Source organism: Scyliorhinus torazame, chromosome 5 (genome assembly GCF_047496885.1).
Source record: "Scyliorhinus torazame isolate Kashiwa2021f chromosome 5, sScyTor2.1, whole genome shotgun sequence".
NCBI lineage: Eukaryota > Metazoa > Chordata > Chondrichthyes > Carcharhiniformes > Scyliorhinidae > Scyliorhinus > Scyliorhinus torazame.
The window spans coordinates 99,701,728-99,721,802 of NC_092711.1; the positions used below are offsets into that span (position 1 = coordinate 99,701,728).

Below are 20,075 nucleotides of genomic sequence, written 5' to 3' on the forward strand. Positions count from 1 at the left end.
GGGTCAAATGGCCTCCTTCTACACTGTAAAGATCCGACAGGATTCAATGGTAAAAGTGGAACCTACAGCACAGACTGGTTTGAGACACACTCAGCAGAGATGATATCTGTCATTGAAGCAAAAAGCAAAGGCGACTTGATGTACAACATAAACCCAACACCGAGAACACGGCATCATGTGAAAATAACCAAGACACTTGTGTAAAACACGGAGAGATTGTGCAAATAAACACTGAATCAGCCAACGTCAGTAATTCCAAACTGCCTGCGATAACAGAAATCTGTGTGCTGTGTGTGATGGGAAGAGGGCGCTGGGTCTGACCATCACCAAAGACGTTCCCCTGAAATCCCAGATGGTGACATCCTGGCAGATGTAAACAGATGTCCCGCTGGGTTGAACATGACTGTGAGCTGTGGACATCTCCCAGTCTCTGCAATCTCCTGCAGCTTCCTGTCATGGTTCAGTTGGACAAGGAACCCTCATCATTTGAGCTGGAAAAGGCTATTGATTGCTGAGCAAGCAGAAAGGTGCCCGGCAAGGATGGAATTCCAGCTGAACTGCTCACACACAGAAAGTCCCATCGACTGTCACACCTTCACCACCTCCTCCTCTGTTGGGAGGTCGGAACAATTCCATGTGCATGATGCTAAAATCATCATAACCTATAAATGCAGTAGTGGCAGAGGAGATTGCAACAACAACAGGGACATCTCACTCCTTCGCATCACTGGGAAGACCTTCGCTAGGGAGATGTTTAAAAGATCCATCTACTTGCAGACTGAGTGTATCCAGAATCACAGTGCGGTTTCTGTGCTGACAGATCTACAGTGAACATGATCTTCTCCACACACCAGCTACAAGACAAGTGAACAATTGAGATTTGATCTGGAGTCTCTGCTGAGAAAAGTGACATGTTCTAATTACTGAGTAAAAGTAAATCTTTAAGTATGAATTGCAATTTATTTGTACAATTGTAAAAGACAGTGAAAAGTTGGATTCTCTGAAGTTAAACTCCAGCCTTAACGTTGTGAATTGGATTTCAAAAGCTTTTGAAGCTCCACCCTCTTTAACTTCTTTTGGTCTAAGAAGGTTGAAGCTTTCGGTTGCCTGTGAAAGCTGATTGTTTTCCCTTTATTTTTCTTTAGTTTTATTTGAATCAATTGGAAAGGTGCCTGAAGAAAGAGGAAAAAACACATTTGGGCAAAGCTGAGAAAAATGCCTAAAGAATTGAGGAAACAAAGTTTAAAATGGTATTTGGTTCTTTTATCTGAAAATAAAGTTACACAAAGTCAACACAGTTGTGCACATTTGAGAATGTTTGCTCCAATACCTTTGGGAGCAGAGAAGTTGAAGTTAACCCTTTCCACTGACAGCACGGTGACGATTTGAAATAAAGACTTTTAAAGATTTGGCTTCATCCCATTTGTTAACTTTCCAGACAAAGAAAGTGTTTGAGAACAGGAGATATTGGAGTTATTTCCAAACTGATTGCAAGTTCCTGTCCTTCTGTCCCTGATCTACAAATATATTATGTGAACATTAAAATGGACAGTAATGTTACTCCAGCACTCCAGTGGGTAAGACTGCTGCCTCACAGCGACACGGACCTGGGTACGATTCCAGCCTTGGGTGATTGTCTGCGTGGATTTCCTCCGGGTGATTTTGTTTCCTGTCACAGTCCAAAGATGTGTAGACTAGCAGGATTGGCCAAGTTAAATTGCCCCATAGTGTCCAAAGATGTGGTTAGTTGGGGTTGCGGGTTGGGGGAATGGGCTTAGGGATGGTGTTCTTAGGGCAGCACAGTAGCGCAGTGGTTAGCACTGCTGCCTCAGGGCACCGAGGACCCAGGTTCGATCCTGGCCCGGGTCACAGTCTGTGTGCAGTTTGCACATTCTCCCCGTGTCTGCGTGGGTCTCAACCCCACAACCCAAAACGATGTGCAGGGTAGGTGGATTGGCCACGCTAAATTGCCCCTTAATTGGAAAAATTGTTTCAAAAAGGGAGGATGTTCTTTCGGAGGGCCAGAGCAGACTCGATGGGCTGAATGGCCTCCTCCTCTACTGTAGGGATTCTATGGATTCTATATTTCACAATATCCATGATTTCATAATCCTCCAAAATATCTGTGGTCTCCATTTTAAATACTTTCCCCAGTCTCACCAATGCATAGCATGTATATCTTAACAACAGATGTGAACTTATTGAATGGTGGAGCAGGCTCGAAGGGCCAAATGGCCTACTCCTCTTTCTAAGTCCTATGTTTCCCTATGTTTAACTGACTTTGAACCTGAAATACACATAATATCCCTCCAATGTCCATCTCAGGTTCACAAGTCCATCTTGATAACAGCTGAATTCCATGTCCAGGAAACACAGTCCACTGAAGAAGGAATGTTACTGCTGCTGTGTTTTCTGAAAGTTTTCTTCTTCCAATAATTATTGTCCAAAGTTCTTTCTGCGAGAGGCGAGTCCTCACTGCTGCTCAGATGTGAATTTTCAAGTTCAGTTTTTAGAACAGTTCACAGTTCACCTTTTGGTCTTTACTTTCTCCCATGTTTGTAGCTTCTCCATTGTTCCAATCCACAGAGAAGATTCCAGTCATTTCCACAGTTAAACTCGCTTCTTCTTGCTCAGTTGTTGGTGGATCTTCATTTTTTAGTTCATTTCTCAGACTCAAACATTCTGGATTCTCTTTTCGAGACAAAAATGGCTTCTTTTGTGCCACCCTGTTCCTTCATTGGTCAAAATCTTCTTCCACACTTTAGGAAGGATGTGAGGCTCCTTGAGAGGGTGTAGAAGAGATTTGGAGAATGCTTCCAGGAAGGAGGAATTTTATCCACAAGGTTAGGGTGGAGACACTGGGGTTGTTCACCTTGGAACACAGGAGGGTAAGGGGAGATGTGATCGAGGTGGACAAGTTTATGGCAGCTTTAGATGAGGTGAAAAAGGAAAAGCTGTTCCGATTAGCTGATGGTACAAGGATGAGGGTGCACAGATTTGTGTGTTCTGGACTGATGCAGGGGGATGTGAGGGAGAAGTTTAATGCAGTGAGTGGTAATGAGCTGGAACTCGCTGCCTATGAGGGTGGTGGGAGCAGAGACAATGAAAGATTTAACAAGGAAAATGGATGGACACTTGAGGGAAATAAACCTGAAAGGACAAAGGGACAGAACAGGGGAATGGGACACTGGTTTACCCAATGCGAGTAATACCAGAACTGAGAGGAAAGACCAGGGTTGCGTTTTTCTAAAAAGAGAAGACTGAAGGGTGACCTGATGGAAATCTTTAAGATTATGCAGAGGTTCAATAATCCAATAGGAATTTCAGTAGAAACCTCTTTAACCAGCGAGTGGTGAGAATGTGGAACTCACTACCACAGCGAGTGGTTGAGGTGAACAGTATGAATACATTGAAGGGGAAGCTGTATACATACATGAGGGAAAAAGGAATATGATGGAGGAAGGTTGTTGATGAAGCTGTTAAAGACGGTTGGGCCTTGGACAACAACCTGAAGATCTCCTGCAGTGATGTCCTGGAGCTGAGATGACTGACCTCAACAATGACAACCATCTTCCTCTGTGCTCGACATTATTCCATCTTTATCTTCATTGCACATTCTTTACATAAACAGTAACTAACATTTTACAGCAAGTAAAATTCAGTCTTGGTATATAACTACTCATTGATTATTGATTCATTAATTGCATTAGAATTAAGGATCACTACTTATTCAATCTTCTGTTACTGACAGGTAAGTAGTGAATACAGTAATCTTTAATGAATACAGGCATCAGCCCACACTTTTCAGGCTTAAATTCCATTTGCCACAGATCTGACCAGCCCGTCTACATCATCCTGTATCAGAAAAACAGAGAGCATTTAGCCCTTTAAAAAAAGAGAAGACTAAAGTGTGACCTGATGCAAGTATTTAAGATTATGCAGGCAATCAATAATCCAATAGGGATTTCATGAGAAACCTCTTTACCCAGCGAGTGGTGAGAATGTGGAACTCACTCCCACAGCGAGTGGTTGAGGTGAACAGCATGAATTCATTGAAGGGGAAGCTAGATACATACATGAGGGAGAAAGGAATAGAAGGAGATGCTGATGGGGGAGATGAAGAGGGGCGGGTGGAGAATCATGTGGAGCATAAATTCTGACACAGACCAATTGATCCGACCGGCCTGGCCCTGTGCTGTAGACTCAATGCAACAGAGACAAATGTATGTATTTTAGATCTACCTGGAGAGGCAGGAATAACACTATTTGCTGTCCAGGATAAAATAAATGTCCTTCATCAGCTTTTGTGGGTCATTTCCATGGAAATGTGCTCTCCCAGGCTCAATGAACATCAACCCACTGGAAGCAGAGTCGTGAGACCGGCCAGTTCAGCTGAAAGAAACCCTCCGACCCGACCACTCAACTGTCAGAATGAACATGGACTCAACTGTCAGAATGAACATGGTTCAGTTCTGGATGTGATTAACAGCAGCAATAATAGCAGAATCCAACCCCTGCAATTACTGGTGAATTCGCTGATGTGTCTTCAGGATGGATGACCGAGTGAATCCCTTCCCACACACAGAGCAGGTGAATGGTCTCTCCCCAGTGTGAACTCGCTGGTGTGTCAGCAGGGTGGATGAATCAATGAATCCCTTCCCACACTCAGAGCAGGTGAATGGCCTTTCACCGGTGTGAATCCGCTGGTGTGTCTTCAGGATGGATAACCGAGTGAATCCCTTCCCACACTCGGAGCAGGGGAATGGTCTCTCCCCAGTGTGAACGAGCTGGTGGGTCTGCAGGTGGGCTGACCGACTGAAGCCCCTCCAACACTGAGAGCAGGTGAATGGCCTCACCCCAGTGTGAATTCGCTGGTGTATCCGCAGGGAGGCAGAGCGATAAAATTCCTTCCCACAATCCGAACAGACGAACATCTTTTCCCCTGTGTGAACTCGCTGGTGTATCCGCAGGCTGGATGAATGACGGAATCTCTTCTCACACTCTGAGCATTTGAATGGCCTCTCCCCAGTGTGAACTCGCTGGTGTGTCCGCAGATTTGATAAATCAGTGAATCGCTTCTCACACTCAAAGCAGGTGAACGGCCACTCTCCAGTGTGAACTCTCTGGTGTATCCGCAGTTTGGATGAATTAATGAATCCCTTCTCACATTCAAAGCAGGTGAACGGCCTTTCCCCGGTGTGAACTCGCTTGTGTACCAGGAGATGGGAAGACCGAGAGAATCCCTTCCCACACTCAGAGCAGGTGAATGGCTTCTCCCCGGTGTGAACTCGCTGATGTTCCAGCAGGGTGGAGGAACGACAGAATCCCTTCCCACACTCAGAGCAGGTGAATGGCCTCTCTCCTGTGTGAACTCGCTGGTGTGTCAGCAGGTCAGATGAATTAGTAAATCCCCTTCCACACTCGGAGCAGGTAAATGGTTTCTCCCCAGTGTGCCTGCGTCGATGGATCTCCAGCTGAGACGGGGAACTGAATCCATTCCCACAGTCCCCACATTTCCACGGTTTCTCCATGGTGTTGGTGTCCTTGTCTCTTTCGAGGTTCACTGATCAGCAGACACGTCCTCACACACAGCACGCATACGGTCTTTCTCGGCTGTGAATGGTGTGATGGTTCTTCAGGCTGTGGAACTGGTTAAATATCTTTACCACACCGGAACACTCTAATTCACATAGATGTCTTGGTGCTTTTTCAGTCGCACTGATGTTTAAAATCTTCTGAAGTTTACAGAACAGACAAACATTTCTCCTTCTAGATTCAAAAGCCAATGATATTCAGGTCCAGACAATCGAGCGACTGTCAGTTCTCCACTTGACATTTGATTTGAGATTTATGTCTGCAAATCCTCCCCTTCTGATATTCTGGAAAAGGATTTGACAAAAGTCATCAGGATAAACATTTAGTACAGGCAATTCTAGTTTATGACAGTGGGTAGGGGATGTGAGGAAGAAGTTTCTTTAGACAGTGAGTGGGTCATAATCTGGAACTCACTGTCTGAGGATGATAGAAAAGGAGACAAATGGTTTCAAAATGAAACTAGATGGGCACTTGGACGGAAATTAACATTTGGGGCTAAGGGGATATAGAGGGGGAAATGGGACTGAGTGGATTGGAATGCAGAGATTTGATGTCTCAAATTTCCAAATGGATTCCTTTTGAACTATAATGTCAAGAACTGGAAATTATAACATAGCGACAATACTAGATTACAAAAATAGAAATAAATAAATTCTATAACTGAAACATAAATATTATACCTAATATGTTCTATAAAACAACACTGGATATATCTCTGTTGCTGAGTCCCCTGGGAAACCATAACCGTAAAATAAAAAATTCCAAAATTACTCAAAGGAAAAGATGGACGAGGTTTCATGTGTTTAAATTTTTTACAGTAACAATCAAACTAAAATCAACATCACTGAATTATGCATTCAGAGACAAATAGTGTTTGAATAGACAGGATAAATTTGACTTTAAATAGCTGCACAAAATCACAAGCACTTTCCCTCTCAACATACTAGGCACTAGATGTCTTGTGGCGCAGTGACTAGTGCCCTGCCTCTGAGCAGGAAGCTTCGGGTTTGTGTCCCACCCTGAAAATTGATGGTCGAGGGAAGTGGGTACAGGGAGCAGTCAAGCGGATTGAGTGGATCAACATGGAAATCCTTCCAGACTCACCAATGGCTGGCGGTAAGAATGGGAGAGACTCCTGGTCAGCAATGTTGACATACCCTGTGACAGACTCGCAACCTGTTTCAGGAATTACTAGCTTTAGAAAAAGATGGAAATCTGCCTTAATGCATCACTCGGTGTGGGAAGAGAATAAGCAGTAAATGCAATTACAGAGTTTCACAACTCCCTGTATTTCTCAGGGAGAAAGAAAAGGCAGGAGACAGGTACTAAGTCATGATGCTCATTTGGAGAGCCTAGACAGACATAATGGATTGAATGACCCAAATGTATATTTGCATGGGGATTATAGAAGTGTGTAATATGCAGTGCTCTATTACGTGATTAGAGAGATAGGGGTCAGTGAGAAAGAGCTTTATTTTGGCAGTGAGTGGTCAATACCTGGAATTCACTGTCAATGAGGGTGAAGCAGAGATGATCAGTGATTTCAAAATGAAATTGGACAGATGCTTGAAGGAAATAACCTTTCAGCTGGCACAGTGCTTAGCACTGCTGCCTCACAGCACCAGGGACCCAGGTTCAATTCTTCTGATTGTGTGGATTTTGCACTTTCTCCCTTTGTCTGTGTGGGTTTCCTCCGGTGCTTTGGTTTCCTCCCACAGTCCAAAGATGTGCAGTTAGGTAGATTGGCTATGCTAAATTGCTCCTAAATGTCCAAAAGTGTTGGTGCAGATTGATGGGCCGAATGGCCTGTTTCTGCACTGTCGGGATTCTATTCTGTTCTATTCAGCTGGACACGGATATAAAGGGGGAATGGGACTGACTGGATTGCTGTACAGAGTTAGCAGGACTCGAGTTCCTTCTGTACTGTCATGTCTCTAAAACTGGAAATATATAATGCAGCTACACTGCGATATATTACAATAGAAAAAATTATTATAATGAACTTTAGAAATCATAAATAATACATTATGTACCATATAATCATCTGTACTGTATTAATTTACTATTCATTTTAAACTCATTCATCTACTTGGAAAACGATCCCTTTCATTGTGAACATTAGGTAGGACACCATCCTGTCAGCCAGACAAATAATGTGTCAAACTGAGGGAGTTAAAGGACGTTAATGTATTTACGAGATACCTGGGCCTACTCCGCTCGCGCGCACACGCGCGCCCTTTTCTCTCTACGGCGGCTGGCTGGTCCAAAAAGAGATCGGGAGCGACCGCTGGCGGCAGCCGCACTCAGCTTGCTGACACAGCTCGGTTCAGCAGCGCTTTCTGCGCTTGCGCGCTGGGCCTACAGCTGAGGGAGTGGGGGAGGGGGCTTTGCAAAATGTCTTCCCATCATTTTCTTCCCAGTCCTGCAGTTTGATTTGAAACAACCGAGCATTGGATTTTAGCTTCACACACAGACTTCAAAACTTCCTCTTCTATCCAACATCTGTAAGTCAAACACTTTCTTACTCTCCCTGGGAAATACAGTTGTGGGACTCTGGAACTGGAATTAGAGATAAATCTGCTGAGGGGGGAAATGCTGAGATTTTGTGGAACCTGTTTTTATTATGTGAGATATTTAAAGTCAAATTTATCCTGGCTATTCAAATACTATTTGTTAATAAATGATTCATTTATGTTTTTAGTTTGATTGTTACAGTAATTAAAAACCTTCTCCTTTGATTTATTACATTGTCTGGCCATTTAGAATGTTTCTATTCTGTAATATAATACTGGATGAATTGATACATTCAGGAGGGTAATTGGGAGGGTGTATGTTAGGTACAGCAGAGTGAGAGTGGAGGGATGGAGGTTTACAGATTTTGTGGAAGGAGAGGGGAAAGAATGTCCCATAGCAACTACTAAAATTGTCTGTTTTGAATTTCTCTCCCATACTGACAGTGATGACTTGTAAACTCCCTTTAAAGGATATCAGAAGTGGAGGATTTGCAGTCAGAAATCTCCAATGAAACAGCATGTCCAGATCTGACAGAGTCACTCGATTCATCGGGACCTGAATTTCATCAGCTTTTGAATCTAGAAGGAAAATGATTGTTCTGTCTGCTTCAAAGCATTTTAACCATCAATGTGACTGGAAAAGCACCGAGACACACACCCGGGTGAGAGTGTTCCAGTGCACTAACTGTTACACAGCTTGCAAAAACATCACACCATTCACAGCGGATTGAAACCCAACAATTGGGCCCGTCCAACTAACTTGGAGAGACACAAGAAAATCGACACCATGGAGAAACCGTGGAAATGTGGGAAATGTGGGAAGGGATTCCATTTACCATCTGGGCTGGAAGCTCATTTACATATTCACACTGGGGAGAGGCCTTTCACCTGCTCTAAGTGTGGGAAGGGATTCACTCAGTCATCCCATCTGCAAACACACAAACGAGTTCACACTGGGGAGAGACCATTCACCTGCTCTGAGTGTGGAAAGGGATTTGCTCAGTCATCCAACCTGGTAACCCACCAGAAAGTTCACACTGGGGCGAGGCCATTCATCTGCTCCATGTGTGGGAAGGGATACATTGATTCATCTGCCTTGCTGGTACACCAGCGAGTTCACACTGGGGAGAGGCCATTTACCTGCTCTAAGTGTGGCAAGGGATTCAATCAGTCATCCAGCCTTAAGACGCACCAGCGTCTTCACACCAGTGAGAAGCCATTCACATGCTCCACGTGTGAGAAGAGATTCAGTGATTCATCCAGTCTGCTGACTCACCGGCGCATTTACACTGGGGAGAGGCCATTCACCTGCTCCGACTGTGGGAAAAAATTTACTACTTCATCCAACCTGCAGAGACACCGGCGCATTCAGACTGGGGAGAGGCCGTTCACCTACTGGCAGTGTGGGAAAGGATTCACTCAGTTATCCAGCCTCCTGAAACACCAGCATGTTCACAGTGGGGAGAGGCCATTCACCTGCTCCGACTGTGAGAAAGGATTTATTGATTCATCCCACCTGCTGAGACACCAGCATGTTCACAAATGATGACAGGGGTTGGATTCTGATGTTAATGCTGCTGTTACTCACATCCAGGACTGAGCCATGTTCATTCTGACAGTGGGTGAAGTGGGAGGTCAGAGGGTTTCTTTCTGCTGGACTGGCCGGTCCCATGTCTCTGCAGTGGGCTGGTGCTCTTTGAGCCAGAAGGTTCACCTTTCCACTGAAATGATCCACAAAAGCTGATGAAGTCCATTTATTTTATCCTGGATAGTAAATAGTGTTTTCCTTCCACTGCAGTTAAATCTAAAATAAATACTCAGTTCCATTGAGTCTACAGCACAGGGCCAGGCCAGTTAGCTCATGAAATCCCTATTGGATTATTGGACCTTTCATAATTTTCAAGACTTGTCAGTCTCTTCTTATCCAGAGAAAAGCACCCCAGCCTTTATTGAGCAATCAATTATTTCAATTCTGATCTGATCATTTTGAATACGTTTGACAATTGTTCCAGTGCCACCATTTCCTTTTTCGAAATGAAGATCACTAATGTTGACAGTACATCCTGTGTAGTCTGACCATGGTACTAAACAAGTTGAACATAACCTCCCTGCTTTTCAATTCTCTCCCCCCAGAATAGAATCCTACCTATGGGCCCCACACTTTTGGAAAGATGTGACATTCCCCGAGAAGGTGCAGAGAGGATTTCTGAGAATGGTGCCAGGGATGAAGGAGTTCAGTGAGTTGGAGAGACTGGAGCAGCAGAAGCTGTTCTCTTTGGATCAGCCACTAAATCAGAGCTGGAGGCCATTTGGCCCATCATTTCCATGCCTGCTCACTGAGCAAATCAGTCAGTATCATTGCCCTGTTATATTCCCGTGTTTATTTCCCTCACGCCTTCATCCAGTTTCTCTTTGAATTCATTCATCTTCACACCTGCCTCCCTGATTGGTTGGAGGCTCATTTCCCAGTCAGTCCTCTCACACCATACTGTTTCTCTGTCATTGTGAGGCCAATGACAGTTTCCTGAGAGAAAGGCCCCGTTATTCACATCTAAATCCAGCCCTCAGCTCCGTTAGTCCAGCCCTCAGCTCCGTTAGCTGGCTGTCTTTGACACAGATACATGGAAAATAGAAGGTCGAGGCCATTCGGCCCTTCGAGCCTGCGCCACCATTTATCATGATCATGGCTGATCATCCACCTCAGTTGGCTAATCCTACCCCCCCCCCCCCCCATCCCCCCTCATGTCCTTTGATTCCCTTCGCCCTAAGTGCTATATCTAACTGCTTCTTGAAAACATACAATGTTTTAGCCTCAACTGCTTCCTGTGGTAACAAATTCCACTCTCTGGGGAAAAGAGATTTATCTTCATCTCTGTCCTCAATGGTCTACCCTGTATCCTCAGACTATGACTCCTGGTTCTGGACACCCTCACCATCGGGAACATTCTTCTTGCATCTACCCTGTCTAGTCCTGTTAGGTTTTTGTAGGTTTTTATGAGATCCCTCCTCATTCTTCCGAACTCCAGCGAATACAATCCTAACTGACTAACCTCTCCTCATACAGCAGTCCCTCCATCCCAGGAATCAGTATGATAAACCTTTACTGCACTCCCTCCATAGCAAGAACATCCTTCCTCAGATAGGGAGACCAAAACTGCATATAATATTCCATGTATGGCCTCATTCCTGTAATCAAATCCCCTCACAATAAAGGAAATGAATTGGAGCTGCTCTGCTGTCTGTCTTTTGGATGAGATGCTGACTCAACCGCCCCATCAGGCCACAATTTCAAAGAGCAGGGGAGTTCTCCCCAGTGTCCTGGGCAATATTTATCAATCAACATCACTGACAACAGGGAAGGTAAAGTTGCCATAGTCCCAAAAGACCATAGGCTGCTTTCCCCTTTGAGGGGGAGAGCTGACTGGTGGTGATTTAACCTGAGGATCACCACATCCCAGACGAGGGGCAAGGTTGAGAAGGCAGGGCCTTCATGAATAACCTCAGCCAGTACGGGGATTGAACCTGCGCTGCTGGCCTTGTCTCTGCATCGTAAAGCTAGCTAGCCACGTGAGCTAAACCAGCCAGACCGACAAAAAACCATCTGCTCATTATCACATTGCTGTTTGTGGGATCTTGCTGTGTTAAATTGGCTGCTGCATCTCCTCCATTACAACAGTGACTACTCTTCAAAAGTACTTCATTGGCTGTAACACTTTGGGACAACCCGTGGTCATGAAAGGTGCTACAGAAATGCAAGTTTTAAAATTTAAGATTTGTATTTGAACTTATTATCTGTAATTTAATTGGCTAAAGAACTGATTCAACCATTTGATAATTCGCTTTGGTTCGGGCGATACTTTAATTAAAGCAATGTCAGAATTCTCTGTATAGTAAAATTAAAAAGACATTTATTGAAAGAAAAACGTTTACTTAACTTTAAAACATTGACATTTACAACTTCATGCGGGTGATCAGTCTGTCGAAGCATAACCATCTCTGGCTCCTTCTTTGACAGTAATTTCCTTGGAACACGGTCTCGGGAATCTTCAGTACTTGGCCAGCAAAGAAGACCTTTTATCTGCCAAATTGACCATTCCCTCACGTCAGATTGGGGCTTGTTGACAATTGGTCAGTTTGGTTACTGGATTCTCCATTACTTACACCACCATCTGATTATCTTAGACAGAAATGCAATGGAACCGCTTCATACTGTCCCTTTATTGGATTCTATACAATCCCTCATTCACTATTCCGTTATCTGATTCTATACAATCCCTCCTTCACTATTCCTTTATCTGATTCTATACAATCCCTCCTTCACTATTCCTTTATCTGATTCTAAACAATTCCACATTCACTATTCCTTTATCTGATTCTATACAATCCCACATTCACTATTCCGTTATCTGATTCTATACAATCCCTCATTCACTATTCCGTTATCTGATTCTGTACAATCCCTCCTTCACTATTCCTTTATCTGATTCTATACAATCCCTCCTTCACTATTCCTTTATCTGATTCTAAACAATTCCACATTCACTATTCCTTTATCGGATTCTATACAATCCCTCATTCACTATTCCTTTATCTGATTCTATACAATCCTTCATTCACTATTCCGTTATCTGATTCTATACAATCCCACATTCACTATTCCGTTATCTGATTCTATACAATCCCTCATTCATTATTCCGTTATCTGATTCTATACAATCCCTCATTCACTATTCCTTTATCTGATTCTATACAATCCCTCATTCATTATTCCGTTATCTGATTCTATACAATCCCTCATTCACTATTCCTTTATCTGATTCTATACAATCCCTCATTCACTATTCCGTTATCTGAATCTATACAATCCCTTGTACAGTTTCAAACTGAGGCTAATGAGAGGTTAAAGGTAGGTGGCACGTGACACAGTGGTGAGCACTGCTTCCTACGGGGCCGAGGATACGGGTTCATATCCCGGCTCCGGGTCACTTCCGTGTGGAGTTTGCCCATTCTCCCCGTGACTGCGTGGGTTTCACCCCCACAACACAATGATGTGCAAGTTAGGTGGATTTGCTTCGCTAAATTGTCCCTTAATTGGAAAATATAAATAAATAAATAAATAATTGGGTACTCAATGTTTATTTACATAAGAACATAAGAACTAGGAACAGGAGTAGGCCATCTGGCCCCTCGAGCCTGCTCCGCCATTTAATGAGATCATGGCTGATCTTTGTGGACTCAGCTCCACTGTCCGGCCCGTACACCATATCCCCGACTCCCTTTATTCTTTAGAAAGGCATCTATCTTTTTCTTAAAAACGTTTAAAGAAGGAGCCTCAACTGCTTCACTGGGCAAGGAATTCCAGAGATTCACGACCCTTTGGGTGAAGAAGTTCCTCCTACACTCCGTCCTAAATCTACCTCCCCTTATTTTGAGGCTATGCCCCCTAGTTCTGCTTTCCCTGACCACTGGAAACAACCTGCCCGCATCTATCCTATCTATTCCCTTCGTAATTTTATATGTCTCAATAAGATCCCCCCCGCATCCTTCTAAACTCCAATGAGTACAGTCCCAGTCTACTCAACCTCTCGTCATAATCTAATCCCCTCAACTCTGGGATCAACCTAGTGAATCTCCTCTGCACTCCTACTCCTTAAGTCCGAGGTTAAAGGTTTCTCTCGCTATTAATTTTATTTATTTTTCATTCAAGGGATGTGGATTTTGCTGACTGGGCCAACATTTATTGTCCATCCCCAATTGCCCTTGAGAATATGGTGGTGAGCTGCCTTCTTGAACCGCTGCAGTTCCTGTGGTGTAGGTAAGCCCACAGTGCTGATAGGGAGGGAATTTCAGGAGTTTGACCCAGCAATAGTAAAGAATTTGTGATATATTTCCAAGTCTGGATCGTGAGTGACTTGGAGAGAAACTTTCAGATGGTGGCGATCCCTTGTATCTGTTGTCCTTCTAGACGGTAGAGTTTGTGGGTTCAGAAGGTGCTGTCCGAAAAGCTGTGGTTAGTTCCTGCAGTCCATCTTGTGGATGGTACAATCTGCTGCTATTGTGCATCATTGGTGGAGACATTGAATGTTTGTGGCTAGCTTGTTAATAAAGGTGGCTGCTTTATCTTGGATGGCGTTGAACTTCTTGAATGGTGTTGGAGCTACACTCATCCAGGTTGGTGGAGAATATTCCATCAGACTCCTGACTTGTGCCTTGTAGATGGTGGATGGGCTTTGGAGAGTCAGGAGGTGAGTTATTAGCCACAGGATTCCCAGCCTCTGAACTACTCTTGTAGCCACAGTATTCATATGGTTAGTCCAGCTGAGTTTCTGACCAATGGTAAATGCCAGGATGTGGATAGTGGGGGATTCAACAATGCTGTCATTGAAAGTCAAGAAGCGATGATTAGATTCTATTTGGAGAAGGTCTGGCACTTGTGTGGCACGAATGTCAGTTGTCACTTCCCAGCCCTGGCAAGATATTGTCCAGGTCTGACTGCATTTGAACATGGACTGCTTCAGTATCTGAGGAGTGATGAATGTTGCTGAACATCAGTAATCCTGACCTTATAATGGAGGTTGTTGAGGAAGCTGTTAAAGACGGTTGGGCCTAGGACAATAACCTGAAGATTTCCTGCAGTGATGACCTGGAGCTGAGATGACTGACCTCCAACAATGACAACCATCTTCCTCTGTGCTCGATATGATTCCACCTTTATCTTCATTGCACATTCTTTACATAAACAGTAACTAAAGTTTGACATTTTACCGCAAGTAAAATTCAACCTTGTTGTATAACTACTCATTGATTATTGATTCATTAATTTAATTAGAATTAAGGATCACTACTTATTCAATCTTCTATTACTGACAGGTAAGTAGTGAATACAGTAATCTTTAATGAATACAGGCATCAGCCCACACTTTTCAGGCTTAAATTCCATTTGCCACAGATCTGCCCATCTGACCAGCCCGTCTACATCATCCTGTATCAGAAAAACTGAGAGCATTTAGCCCTCAGGAAAGGCGGGGGCTGCTTTTCTTTAAGAAAAGAGAAGACTGAAGTGTGACTTGATGCAAGTCTTTATTATGCAGGTGTTCAATAATCCAATAGGAATTGCATGGGAAAACTCTTTATCCAGCGAGTGGTGAGAATGTGGAACTCACTCCCACAGCGGGTGGTTGAGGCGAACAGCATGAATACATTGAGGGGGAAGCTGGATCCATACATGAGGGAGAAAGGAATAGAAGGCGATACTGATGGGGGGATATGAAGAGGGGTGATGGAGACTCATGTGGAGCATAAATACTTTTTTTTTAAATTAAAAAATTTAGAGTACCCAATTCATTTTTTCCAATTAAGGGGCAATTTAGTGTGTTCAATCCACCTACCTTGCACATCTTTGGGTTGTGGGGGCGAAACCCACACAAACACGGCGAGAATGTGCAAACTCCACACGGACAGTGACCCAGAGCCGGGATTGAACCTGGGACCTCGGCGCCATGAGGCAGCAGTGCTACCACTGCGCCACCGTGCTGCCCGTGGAGCATAAATACTGACACAGACCAATTGACCTGACCGGCCTGGCCCTGGTTTGTAGACTCAATGCAACAGACAAATGTATTTATTTTCTAGCTACCTGCAATGGTTGTTAAAATAAAAACTAAAAATTAATATTACTATCCAGGATAAAATAAATGTCCTTCATTAACATTTGTGGATACTTTCCATGGAAACGTGCTCTATCAGGCTCCACAAACATCAGCCCACTGGAAGCAGAGTAGTGAGACCGGCCAGTCCAGCTGAAAGAAACCCTCTGACCTCACACTCAACTGTCAGAATGAACATGGTTCAGTCCTGGATTAACAGCAGCAAAAATAGTAGAACCCAACCCCTGTAATTACTTGTGAACTCGCTGATGTGTCTTCAGGTGAGATGACTGAATGAATCCCTTCTCACACACAGAGCAGGTGAATGGTCTCTGCCCAGTGTGGACTCGCTGGTGTGTTCGCAAGTTGAATGAATTACTGAATCCCTTCCCACACTGAGAGCAGGTGAACAGCCTCTCCCCAGTGTGAATCTGCTGGTGTGTCAGCAGGTGGGATGATCGAGTGAATCCCTTCCCACACTGAGAGCAGGTGAATGGCCTCTCCCCGGTGTGAACTCGCTGGTGAGTCAACAGGGCGGATGAATCATTAAATCTTTTCCCACACAGAGAGCAGTTGTACGGCCTCTCCCCGGTGTGAATTCGTTGGTGTTTTCGAAGACTGGATGACGTTCTAAATGTTTTTATGCAGTGAGAGCAGCTGAATGGTCTCTCCTCGGTGTGAATGCGCTGGTGGACCCTCAGATCAGCAGCTATTTTGAAGCAACTCTCGCAGTTCGAGCATTTGAAAGGTCTCTCATTGGTGTGAGTGACATGGTGTGCCAGCAGGCTGGCTGACTGAGTGAATCGTTTCCCACACAGAGTGCAAGTGAATGGCCTCTCCCCAGTGTGAACTCGCTGATGCGTCCGTACAGAGGAAGAATGAGTGAATTTCTTCCCACAGACGGTGCAAGTAAACGGCCTCTCCCCAGTGTGAACTCGCTGGTGTATCAGCAAGTTGAATGAATTACTAAATCCCTTCCCACACTCTGAGCAAGTGAACAGACTCTCCCCATTGTGAACTTGCTGGTGAGCCACCAGGTTGGATGATCGAGTGAATCCCTTCCCACATTCAGAGCAGGTGAATGGCCTCTCCCCAGTGTGAACTCGGTGGTGTTTCCGCAGGGTGGATGAATCGCTGAATCCCTTCCCACACACAGAGCAGGAGAATGGCTTCTCCCCAGTGTGAACACGCTTGTGCGTCAGGAGATTGGATGAATGAGCGAATCCCTTACCACACTCGGAGCAGGTAAATGGCCTCTCTCCAGTATGACTGCGTTGATGAATCTCTAGCTCTGATCGAGATTTGAATCCCTTCCCACAGTCAGAACAGGTGAACGGTCTCTCACTGGTGTGAACTCGTTTGTGTTTCAATAAGTTGGATGAATTAGTGAAGCTCTTCCCACACTCGGAGCAGGTGAATGGCCTCTCCCCAGTGTGGCTGCGTCGATGAATCTCTAACTCTGATGGGGATCTGAATCCCTTCTCACAGTCACGGCATTTCCACAGTTTCCCCATGGTGCGGGTGTCCTTGTCTCTCGAGGTTGATCAGTTGAAGCCTCGCCCACACACAAAGCAAATGTATGGTTTCCCCGAGCAAGGCTTATGCAAGCTGTGTTACTGGTTAAAGCTCATTCCACTGTCAGTTCACTGGAACACTCTCACTCAGGCCTGTGTGTGTCTCGTGCTTTTCCGGTCACACTGATGTTTAAAATCCTTTTGAGATTTCTGTCTGCAAATTCTCCCCTTCTAAATCCTGTAAACGGAGAACACAAAAGTCATTGCTACCAGTACAAGATAGAAATAGAAAATCAAAAATTTAGGGCAGCACGGTAGCATAGTGGTTAGCACAAATGCTTTACAGCTCCAGGGTCCCAGTTTCGATTCCCGGCTGGGTCACTGTCTGTGTGGAGTCTGCACGTTCTCCCCGTGTGTGCGTGGGTTTTGTCCGGGTGCACCGGTTTCCTCCCACAGTCCAAAGATGTGCTGGTTAGGTGGATTGGCCATGCTAAATTCCCCTTAATGTCCAAAATTGCCCTTAGTGCTAGTTGAATGAGGTGACTGTGTTATGGGGATAGGGTGGTGTGGGCTTGGGTAGGGTGCTCTTTCCAAGAGCTGGTGCAGACTCGATGGGACGAATGGCCTCCTTCTGCACTGTAAATTCTGTGAAAAATTCTAGTTTCTGCGAATCCTTCTTTCATATATCATTCCTCAAAGATCAACCCAGACACATTCTCTCCATTATCACTGTGCTGTACCTAATATTCACCCAAACAATTCTCATGAACGATTGATTCATACTGCTCAACAGTTTCTACTCTACGCAGTCTCCTGGAATATATGTATTATGTGTTCATGTAACTGTTTAAAAATGTGTAATATGCTAGACTCAATTTCTTAATTATGCTGCGGTGTCAGAGGATATACGAAAGAACACTATTTATACAGTGAGTGGTTTTAATCATCTGTTTCCACATGAAATTTGATGGATACTTGAAGGAAATAAACTTGCACGAGTACAGTAATATAGGGGGAATGCAAGTGACTGGGTGGCTCAGAGTGGAGTTGCTGTTTGATCTCCTCTGTATTGTGAGGATTGTAAAGATATACAGAACTATATTTGAAAAGTGGAAATAAATGATTTTATGACAGAACCATAAATAATATATCAAATATGTACCACATAACAACACCAGGTATATCTCTGTCCAATATTAATTCATTGTCCCCTTAAATGTCAGCCATCTCAAGGGGAAACCACTCTTAATTGTGAACATTAGGAAAGAGACCACATTTTTGGCCAGACAAATAAATATGCCAATGTGAGGGAGAAAATGGAGTTAGTGTTTTGAAAATGAAAATCGCTTATTGTCACAAGTAGGCTTAAAATGAAGTTACTGTGAAAAGCCCCTAGTCGCCACATTCCGGCACCTGTTCGGGGAGACTGGTACGGGAATTGAACCGTGCTGCTGGCCTGCCTTGGTCTGCTTTCAAAGCCAGCGATTTAGCCCTGTGCTAAACAAGCCCCTTAAGAGAGGAAGATACCTGGGCCAACCTTTCTGGAGTCTGCACCCTCCCTGGATTCACTTCCTTTCCCTCCAGTTCCTGCAAGTCAACAATTGAAGCCTAGAATTGGAAAATAAATAAAAATGGGAAGAGAAAGTGTTTTACTCACAAATGTTACATTTGGAGGTTTTAGTCTGTGTGAATCTCAATCTTCATTCAGAGATGGAGCAGCAGCAGCTTTGCTGGGCTGCAATGAGCAGCTTCACAAGCCCCATATTCACACAATCGAGGAAGCTGCTTGCAGTCATTGGCACAAAGCCCGCGGTCTGATTGGCTGGGTGTTCAGAGTGCTTCCGTTCACTCAGCTCCTCCCATTGGTCAATTCCTTGCATGAAGACAATGGGGAAGCAATTCCCGAGCTCACGTGGGGGTGGGGGACACTTTGACCTCCAGACGGGGGTTGAGCTGTTGTCCAATCCGCAGTATTCTGTTTCTGGAACCAATGGATCACGATGTGCTGGGATAACGTCACAAAGGACTCTGCCGGAATCGTCCAATAGGAATCACTCTGCTCCGCGGTGACGTCCACAGGCGCGCGGCCACAGGCTCCCCGTCCCCACCCTTTGTTTCCCCCATTTCCCCAACACCTCCTGGTTTCCGGCCAGAGCGAGCAGCTGCTCACTGACCTCCCCCACCCCCCTTCCCATCTCCACAGCGGCTGGCTGGTCCAATACGACATCGGGAGCACTGCGCCTGCTCCGGACAGCAGCGCGTTCTGCGCTTGCGCGCTGGCCTACAGCTGGGGGAGGGGACTTTGCAAAATGTCTTCCCATCATTTTCTTTGCAGTCCTGCATCTTGATTTGAAACAGCACAGCATTGTTTTTTTAGCTTCACACACAGGCTAAAGCGTCCGCCTCTGTTCAACATCTGTGAGTAAAATACTTTCATTCTCCCTCTGGGAAATACAGAGTTGTGGGACTCTGGAACTGGAATTAGAGACAAATCTGCTGAGGGGAAAATGCTGTGATTTTGTGGAACCTGTTTTTATTGTCTGAGATATTTAAAGTCAAATTTATCCTGTCCATTCATCAGACCATTAGATATAGGAGCAGTATTAGACCATTTGGTCCATCAAGTTGCTCCATCATTCAATAATGGCTGATAAATTTCTCATTCCCATTCTCCTGGCCTCTCCCCATAAGCCCTGATCCCTTTGTATTCAAATATTGTTTGGATTGGATTGGATTGGATTTGTTTGTCACGTGTACCGAGGTACAGTGAAAAGTATTTTTCTGCGAGCAGCTCAACAGATCATTAA

General features: G+C 44.6%; 2 protein-coding genes and 1 long non-coding RNA gene across 4 annotated transcripts in view; 2 read left to right on the plus strand and 1 right to left on the minus strand.

Annotated features, from left to right (window-relative positions):
• Positions 1-20,075, plus strand: part of LOC140419167 (uncharacterized) — a 415,920-nt gene that overhangs the window by 63,986 nt on the left and 331,859 nt on the right. The window lies entirely within an intron of this gene.
• LOC140419149 (uncharacterized) lies at positions 941-19,273 on the minus strand. Its single transcript, XM_072502916.1, is given in 3 exon segments — positions 941-5,454; positions 16,010-17,506; positions 18,926-19,273. Coding segments are annotated over 2 exon segments (2,247 nt in total). The 5' UTR covers positions 17,269-17,506; positions 18,926-19,273; the 3' UTR covers positions 941-4,466.
• On the plus strand, positions 7,974-12,380 carry LOC140419148 (uncharacterized). 2 transcript variants are annotated; one of them, XM_072502913.1, is made up of 2 exons: positions 7,974-8,099; positions 8,553-12,380. In XM_072502913.1, the coding sequence occupies exon 2, from the start codon at positions 8,896-8,898 to the stop codon at positions 9,652-9,654; it is 759 nt and encodes a 252-aa protein (XP_072359014.1). In that variant the 5' UTR covers positions 7,974-8,099; positions 8,553-8,895; the 3' UTR covers positions 9,655-12,380. The 2 variants fall into 2 exon arrangements, with proteins under 2 accessions (XP_072359014.1, XP_072359016.1); XM_072502915.1 differs by having other exon boundaries at positions 8,579-12,380.